At 42.4% G+C, this 9,233-nt stretch overlaps 2 protein-coding genes and 1 long non-coding RNA gene across 6 annotated transcripts in view; all 3 read left to right on the forward strand.

Annotated features, from left to right (window-relative positions):
* The first annotated feature begins 68 nt into the window (after positions 1 to 68).
* LOC110975661 (ADP-ribosylation factor 1-like) lies at positions 69 to 4,176 on the forward strand. The gene is made up of 4 exons (XM_022228328.2): positions 69 to 654; positions 1,943 to 2,053; positions 2,527 to 2,651; positions 2,938 to 4,176. The coding sequence occupies exons 1-4, from the start codon at positions 510 to 512 to the stop codon at positions 3,094 to 3,096; spliced, it is 540 nt and encodes a 179-aa protein (XP_022084020.2). The 5' UTR covers positions 69 to 509; the 3' UTR covers positions 3,097 to 4,176.
* A 425-nt stretch (positions 4,177 to 4,601) lies between these two features.
* The window catches only part of LOC147796265 (uncharacterized), a 41,219-nt gene continuing 36,587 nt past the window's right edge, over positions 4,602 to 9,233 (forward strand). Inside the window, exon 1 of one of the 4 annotated variants that reach the window (XR_015428134.1) lies at positions 4,602 to 4,772. This is a non-coding gene — a long non-coding RNA (uncharacterized LOC147796265). The remainder of the gene's footprint in view (positions 4,773 to 9,233) is intronic. The other 3 variants (XR_015428135.1, XR_015428136.1, XR_015428133.1) reach the window with 3 other exon arrangements.
* Positions 4,803 to 9,205, forward strand: LOC147796266 (adenosine receptor A2a-like). Its single transcript, XM_087147820.1, has one exon. The coding sequence runs from the start codon at positions 7,337 to 7,339 to the stop codon at positions 8,378 to 8,380; it is 1,044 nt and encodes a 347-aa protein (XP_087003946.1). The 5' UTR covers positions 4,803 to 7,336; the 3' UTR covers positions 8,381 to 9,205.

The raw sequence follows: 9,233 nt of genomic DNA on the forward strand, positions 1-9,233 counted from the left end.
CAAGTACACATATCTCTAATTGCATTAAGTTACCTTGCTTAATTTGTCATCCAAGACGGCAAATCTCCTTCTTTTTTCATCTGTTTTTATCCTGAAATATGACCATGGCATCCACTTACCTTTTCTCCACATTCAGGCCTTGTTAACTGACAAATGTCCCATATTAGACATCTCATCTTCCATTATTTACCTTATCACAACAGTCATTAAAAGATGCCCATAAATGTAGAACAGGGATTTCTAATACATGTACATGTATGTAGAAATCCATGTAGGGTCCAGAAGTTTTGCTCTGTACATTGATGTAAATGTTCCTTTTGTTTTTACCATATACATGTTCATGTTTGTTATCAGTAATCTGTTTCTTGCTGATGCGTCTGAATCATACAAACTCACATTCACTTTTCACTTTGCATCCCATGTAACTTGATCCAAGCCTCTGTTGTAAAATCGTAGATCATTGTTGAATACTTGGATTTGCTTGGCTCCTCTGATCAAGTTAATACAAGATGGGAGCCTTTGCCAGTTTATTCAAGGGCCTCTTCAGCAAGAAGGAGATAAGAATCCTGATGGTTGGGCTGGATGCTGCAGGCAAAACCACCATCCTGTACAAACTCAAGCTCGGAGAGATCGTCACCACCATACCCACAATTGGTGAGTCGGCAATCTTGATTGGGCCACAGTTTACCCGAGTTGTTGACTCGAGTCATTGCAACTTGGACTCGAGTCTCTGCCTTTGGGACTTGTAGCTACCAGCTTTCACTTGTGACTTGGCTTGGCCTTGCAAAGATGGCTTGTGACTTCTCTTGAACTCGGAAAAAAAATGACTAGCTACATGTACCATATCTGCTGTTTAACTCTCTGTAACAATGTTGAGATTTTGTGAACAGGTGGGATACAGGATGCACCATTAAGTTCCCAGAAAAGTGTAGTGGTCAATGAGTCAAACACCAGATTTTCACCAAGGCCAGTTGACGCATTGATAAAAATTGGCTAGTTACTTGGAATGTGGGGGCTAAGGCTAGTGCACCCACAATTTGCCCTTTTTTCATTGGAATATTTGTTTGAAATGAAGGGACGGAACTGTATAAGAAATTGATATTAGTCATGGGTTTACATCACTGGTTTAATTCTGATTGGTCAATGGAATTAGTCATCAATTTAGAGCAGGGTGATGTAACCTTACTGCATAATTTACTTATGACTTATATTCAGTAACTATGTTAATATAGTGGATTTGAAGAGTATAAAACCCTGTAAGTGTGTTGAGAAATCAAGTTGGAACTTTGCGAGCAGAGAGCTAAAGTCTGATGAGACCAGTTTCGATGCTTTAAGCCTGTGACGTGTTTTTGTGTTGAGAAAATACTTGATTTGTGAAGTATTTTGCTGCGGTGAAATACTTGTCAGCAAACAGGAGGAGTTTCCTCAACAGCTCCCTGTTTGACAGTGAGGAGCTTTGCATGAGGCGAAGTTTTTAGAATAAAAGAAACCTGTATTCTTGACCAACTGTTGTTTGTCAAACACTTCTTTCAAGTCTGAATTGTCCGTGCACTTGGGCCAGGACAATTGGTGCGAGTTTGGTTACTGAGACTCATAATTCAGCACTACTAGAAACATCTCATGAAAAGTTAAGAAGTTGAGAGTGTTACACTCTCTGCAGCTGAAAGTTTGTGTTTGGAAAGCAGATGTGATTCAACTTCCAAAGTTCATGTACATAGCAGAATCGTATTTATTTAGAGTTCTTGTAAAAGTCTTAGCTAGCATATTTGCGTCGGTAAATTCCCTCTTTTGCATGTGTTCATATGAGATGTAGTTGCCATCTTGAAATCTCCCAATATGCCGAAGAGCCCTCTGAGTCACTGTAGTCCAAATTGAAAATTGTTTCCTCCTTATTAAGATGGAACCTCTGTGCTGAACTTAAAACTCCATCTTAATCCCACAGGATTCAACGTAGAAACAGTTGAATACAAGAACATCAGCTTCACAGTGTGGGACGTTGGTGGTCAGGACAAAATCAGGCCTCTATGGCGACATTACTTCCTGAACACACAAGGTGGGGTAGTGTACTGTTACTGTTATATGGACCCAGTGGCATAACTAGGATTTCACTGGGGGGGCACCAGCTTTCAGTGGTGTGTTTTTGGGGGGGCAGGCTTTGGTTAGCCTTGGTCAGTATCCATTCCTCCTTTTTTTCAGTGGGGGGTCAGCTGGGGGGCACTGGGAATTTGTGGGGGGTACGTGCCCCTACCCCCCCTTGGCTACGCCACTGCATGGACCTACTTGGCCTGTTGATCCCCCCACTCACACACACGCACACATACCAGGAGATACCAGCTTGCTAAGACCACTTTAAGCCCACCCAGTATCTACTGTCGCCCTAATGCAATCCCCAAGCCAACCATCATCTCCGGCATACCTTTCGCCTTGCCAACATGTTTGATTTTTGCCTTTGATTCCATTGCACAGGTTAGTTTACTTTTGTCCGTAACCAGATCCTCAGACACCGTGGTTACTTTTTCATTGCAGGTTTGATTTTTGTTGTGGACAGCAATGATAGAGAGAGAATTGGAGAGGTGCGCGACGAACTCACCAGGATGCTGAACGAAGATGAGCTACGAAATGCACATGTCCTGATCTTTGCCAACAAACAGGTTCTTTCATTTGCTGGTTGATGCTCAAATTCCACCTGTGCACATGCGAGCCTTTTTTTGACACACTGTCACGGGCTGGGCAGTTGCCGAAATTTTGCCTGTTCTTGGTGTGGACGTGTGCAGTTTCCACATCCTCCTGGATTGAACTGAGCACCCCAAAATTTGTCATAATTTATTCAATGCAGTTTCGCAGTTTTCATTGACCTGCTGCATCTTTTACTCTTTTTCTCCACACGCACGACTCTACATTAACTACCAATTTCACAATCCCCACTCTGTTCTCTAGGATCTTCCCAATGCCATGACTGCCCAAGAGATCACCGACAAGTTGAACTTGCAAGGACTACGCGGCCGCCAATGGTTCATCCAGGCAACCTGTGCTACGAGTGGAGATGGATTGTACAATGGACTTGATTGGCTGTCACAATCACTTACCAGGAAGTAGGTTTTCTTCCAATAGAAATGCAGCTTTCATGAGCAGCCTCCCCTCCCCACACACACACTTTTCCAGGCTTCCCAAGTTGTAAGGTAGGGGTGAGCACTCCGACATGATTTCCACAGCCCTCGGGTATACCTCTATTTGTGACAAATTTTTCCATTTGTTGAGTTTGACAAATCATGAAAATTGATGGGGGCTTTCGTAGGATAAAAACCTGAGAAAATTGAGCTTAGAGAAAGATGGAATTGGCTAAGCTTTAAATTTCCCTGTAATGTTATTGATAGACAATGTATGAGGTAATCTTGTCAAGCCGCTGTACTGTATCGCCTGTACACACAGTTGTCACAAGGAATATTGTTGATCAGAGTTGTTTGAGATAGACATACAGGTTCAAGTCTAGTGCCACGAAGATGTATAAATTGTTAACAAAAATTGAGCTAAAAAGTTTCGTTCACCCAACTTGCATGATTAGTTATTTCTAGATTATGTTTTGCAAATTTGCCTTCATTAAAGTGGGTTATGCATTATTAGTTACATGTATTTTACTTGCAGTCAAAAAAATAATTTCACTTTTTTCAACCTAAAAGTTCACTTTTGCAACCTAAATGTACCTGTATAAGACCGTGTAAATGTATGTTTTATGCCTCCCCATCAACAGTTAAGCCTCGCCTCTTGGAAATGAGGAGTATGTATGTAAGGTCCAGAGACTTTTCAGACCCTTGATGGCAGCAAACACAACTGTTTTTTCCTTGGCCATCTTTCCTCTTATGTGCACTTGTTCAAACTGATCCAAACATTTCATGGGAAAAGAATTCTTTATTGGCTTCCGCCAATTATTGCCTGAAGTCCCCTTCATAGGACTTAACTCGCTAGGCCCAAGTTATCCATAGTTGAATTCAATAGTCTTTGCAGTGAAAGTGGCCAAATTTATCTCACCCTTTTACGTATATCATGAGTATTTTGCATACATACATTTGCATATTTTGTATAACGTCAATAGTTCTTCCATAGGCTATAATTTACTTAATAAGAAATCAGTATATTTAAATAAAAAGGTTTGAAGCTTTCTTGTGGCGTTCTAATTCACATAGCCGGAAATCAAATCAGAGTTGATTTTGTTCATGTCTCATTCAGTGAAAATTCCCTTTTCAGGACAATCATTCCATTTTTTTTTCTATTTTTTTCCGATAATGGGAAATTAGCTAGTGTTACTGTGTCATATGAAATTAGATTGCAATTTTCCCTCGATTTGTTTGTCTTTGGACCAGGTGTGTGATGTTTTAACTGTTGTGCAGGCCAAGTCTAGAGGAAGCCACAAGCGGGTCACTGCATATTGAGAGTCTCTTGGATTTTCATCTTGTTCTCTCACTTTCACCGAGATAAGTTTCCTGGAAAGCTCAGAAGGCAACCATTTCAGTGTTCCTATTTGCCACCCCTCTGTTTTTGTTCTGTGTGAAGGAGCTCAACGTACGCGCCGCGCGCCGAAGAAAGATGCAAAGCTTGGCGAGTCCGTTAGCTTGTGGCACTAGAGGGCGCTGTTCATAGCAACGGAAGAAAATCAACGTGCAAAAAATGGTGTTCTGAAAGCAGGCCACGAGCAGAAGTAGGACACGATGGAAGATATTCGAAGCTGTCAGAATGAGGGGCAAACAGGGACACGAAAGGAGAGTCCATAGGGAGAGGTATGCATTTCTTCCACTTAGGTTAGATGTATTTATTTCCGAAAATTGGCGTGAGCTTGGAAGATGTCTCACACTTGACGATGTCATCTTGGTCATGTTTCAAACTATTAGCATTGCATAGCACTTGTGGCGACGCCATTGTCGTGTACTTAATGATAGGTATATCGGGCCTAAGTCAATGTCGTCCCTCATTGCTTTAGTCACCTACTCACCAACTGTACTGTCCCAGGGTAAGGCTCACAGGATTCGCTGAAGGGGAATCATGCTAAATTGCTTTTAAAATGTTCAAGCCTTCAACATGGCTAACGTTTTTCATTAGACAAACTAATGCATTGGTGCAGCGAGTGCGACACGTCCTGTATTGTATCGTGATCCATACACCCGAGACTGATGTGATGTCCTCGTCTATGGTAAGCCTGATGATGATAACATTGGGGTAATGCAAGCAAAACAACGGCCAAAGGGGGCCACTTCAAACCGTCTCCATGCAGCTATGGCCATCGTTAACATGTGCCGCGTACCAATGAAAACCTAAGTTGCCTGTAGACTTACTCTATAGACATAAGGCCTGGGCCTATATATTGGCACATTCCTGGTAACTTGTGTCTTGTTGTCACGTGCATATTGCATTAATTAATTTATGACGTAGCCTAGGCCTAGTACTTTATTAGCATCATGAGCAGAGAGATATTTATTGTTGCCTTGATTTGACCTTGTGCTTTGTGTGCTAGGCTACAGTGCTGTCAATATATTATCCTGTTTATGGGCACATCCTTTCCTTTCGCCCTTAACACTTGACTGTTGTCGACTGTGCTCAACTTTCATAATATTTGCTCAAGTGTTGGCGTTTTAAATTAAATTGAAATGCCACCCTCATAAAATTGCGAGAGGTACTCAAGCTGCCTGGAAACCGTGAGCTCAGACCTATTGTTGTAGGATGTTTAATACCAAAACCTATGAGAGGGATGTACAAGTTGTGGCACCATAGTGCCGTCTTCTATGAACACCTTTAGTTTTTACATCGGAAAATGGGCCTGGTAGACTTAGGCTTCATGGTGAAGGGCGATTTTTTAATTGGCATACTGCTTCACAATCTTCCCTTTCGTTCAGTCGGGTCAGCAATGAACGCGAAGGCATGTAAGCAAGGCTTAAAGTCCCACTCTCAGTTTGGAATAATGGTGCTGATGGGGGACCTACAAGAACTATGCCGTTCTGTCTGAATTGGACTTTAATTTGATTCTAAATTCTGATGTTTCATTTGAGCGTTTGCTGAAATGAAGTCTAGGGTATTATATTTCTGAATGCATTTGGGCATGATTGTAATTACAAAAACAACTTGACAGGTTTCTCATATGTATTAGGTAAATATGAGGGTGGCATTTTTTATCCAGTGTGTATTTTTATCAATTTTATCAACTTGAGGGGTTTATTCACCTGCGGGATTAATAATTAACTCTAAGTGGGTGTGGATACTCTTTAGCCTTTCGCACATAGGCCTAACCAATATTTTAATACAGAGCATTATTTATATTGCCACATTAGTACAGCAGTCCGCCGTTAATTGAAATGAATTGTCCGGAAGCAAGGTTCAAAGAAGGTGTAGTTTGAAATCTCAAATATTTGTCTCATGAAATACTTGCATTTAACTACATGAATGCATTGCAATCCACGTACATGTATCAATCTGGACCAGCATCAATCATCCGGATCTTATCAACTCTGGTGTCAATAAAGCGACTGGTATGGGATTTCTTCTCCTATGCGCGAATCTTGTTTTCTTTAAAGATCGTGTCCAAGGTGTGTAGGTCCATGGACAGTTATTATTTACCCTCGAACCTATTCGTCACCGTTGCGTGCACAGCAACACTTGGCCGTCCATTAGCATTGACTATGCGGGCGCACAAAAGGCGGCAACCACCGATGAGTTCCTTCTCCACCGAGCGTCTTCCAAGCGACCCATGAATGCTTGCCCAGATTGCGTCCTGTCTAATTAAATACCCGTGATGTGATGTTGCCACAGTGTCGCTTAGACCCAATGGGAGTACTTGCAACGCCGGCAGTTTCCTGACCCGGTTGTAGAACTGGATATATAGAGAAGCTACCACAAGCCCCTCAACCGACTCATCCCAGAAGGCGCCAGAGAGTGACAGTGACCGTAATAGCGTGCATATACCATGAAATGAATTCCGTACGAGAACACGAGCGAGCCGGGCATTGGCAGCCATAAACTTACCGCACTCACAATCTTTGCTCTGGTTACGTTTATGAATAACTGGCAATTACTAGTTGAAAATACCAGTAAAGGGCGATTGTAGGTGTAACAACACCTATATCATACTTGTGGCTGGGAGACTGGTAACTTTGGAATATATAGCTGGCATCACGCACAGGAAGAACGCCTCGTTCATGTGTGCACAAGTAGAAGTACAGAATAATTTTACCCTTCTTGTTAATAAAACTGACGATCAAAACTGTACAAACCATGCCGCTTCAGATCTTACCAACGTCGAAATAATCCAAATTGGAAGTGGTAGGGTTTTAAACAGTAGGCTCGTCCATTGCGGATGTATTTTATGACTATGAATTCCCACAATTGTTCCCTACCAAACCTGTACGACATAGCAGACGAGAACGGACACCCGGATATTGCAGCTCAACGCACTATCCTCGCTGTCACCTACATCATGGGTATCCTTTCCTTTATTGGGAACTCTCTAGTTATAACTACTTCCCTCTTCAATACCTTCAAGCGTAAGATACGCCGGCGGATAAACATCTTCGTTTGCAACTTGTCCCTGGCCGACCTCTGCATCGGCGTGTGTTTTCCCATCACGCTCCAACTGGGCTCATCGCGCGTGGACGTCGTCAGCAGCGTCTTCCTTCTCGTGTCGACAGTGTGCGTGACGTCTGTGGCCCTGGAGCGTTTCGTGGCGGTGGTCCTGTCCCCGTTCCGCTACAAGGAGATGTTCAGCTACAAACGATGCATTGCGATCAGCTTGTGCTGTTGGATCATCCCCGTCATGGTTACCATCCCTCTGTCTTTCGATCTGGTCATGTTTTACAGAGTCTTTTTCATCGTGGCCCCTTGCGTTGTCCTGTTGGAACTTTGCCTCACGATAGCTCTTTACACCGCTATCTTCTACACAGTCCGCAAACGACGACAGATCTCGGCCAATCTTCCTTTGGCACCTGATCACCAGTCTCGCCGCCTGTCAACGCTGTTTGCTCTTATCGTAGGTCTGTTCCCGCTGTGTTGGCTTCCGATGGTAGTCATCGTCATGGTACAGTCTCTCAGTTTCGGAAGCAAGAACGCTTGTTTCGTGGCAAATGTGCCTTTCTACGCTTGTCTTTGTGTGGGCCTTATCACTTCTGTAGTAAACCCCTTCATCTACTGGTGGCGGTTGCCCGACTACAAGGAGGGAACCAAGGCCCTGTGTGCTTTCATGTTCTGCAAAACATCGAATACGATTGATCCAGTTGTCACTGTTTCCTCTGTGTCCATGGTAACCGGTTGCCATGCAGATCTCACCGGTTGCCATGCAGATCAACTTCAAGAGCTTTACCGAAGCAGACAGTTTGCCGATTCTCAGTTGCCTTTGGTCGTGTAAAGATTGTGCGATGTCTTTCTCTAAGTTAACCGTGAACTCTATAACTTGCATCATAGTGTACGTAATCTTAATCATTGTACGAACGAACATGATGGATCTCAAGACATTATAACTGTGCGTTCATCCTACACCAAGGATTTGCGTGTATTAGCAGTCATATCTAATGTCAGAATTTCGCCTTGACAAAGTTCGCCATCGATTCTTCTGCTTTCCGTCTGTTCACCACCAACAGATTCTGCAACATGTGTGCACCGCATATTTGGACTATACCTGTGCAGCTGATTGAATTGGAAGAGTTCTTGGATTCTTGGACAAAACTACGATTGTGCACCATTGTTAATTGCATGTCTGATTTTAATATCCACAAATCATTTGCAAAACAGTGTATAGAACGTAATGTAAACACATGGATGCAAATTTGAGAGATTTTAACTGAATATTGATTTGAGCTTTGCTTTGTCCGATGTATGCAGCTCTCATGATTTTCGAATAAGGAATCTATAATCTACAGTTTTCTGAAAAAGTCTCAGCTAAGACTTAAGTCGACTGCAACTTACTTTTTATAGCCTGTTGATCCTCTCCATCCTGTGTATAGCAACTACGGACAGTTTTGCAGAAAAGACGTTCGCGTTTTTTTCCCAGAGCATTTTCTTTATCTTTTTAGATGCACACAAAAAATTTCAACATGAATTTTTAATCTATTCACTACATGTTCCGAAATGTTTCACTAAAATTGAGAACGATGTCTTATTTTGAAGCAGTTAATTTACACCCTTATGCACAAGCAATACTTTCAGTTAACACAGACGGAACACGTAGACCAGAAAACTGAACATAGGCCTAAGCCTTAATT

This window comes from Acanthaster planci, linkage group LG17 (genome assembly GCF_054643075.1).
Source record: "Acanthaster planci isolate LZ-2023a linkage group LG17, COTS_SCS, whole genome shotgun sequence".
NCBI lineage: Eukaryota > Metazoa > Echinodermata > Asteroidea > Valvatida > Acanthasteridae > Acanthaster > Acanthaster planci.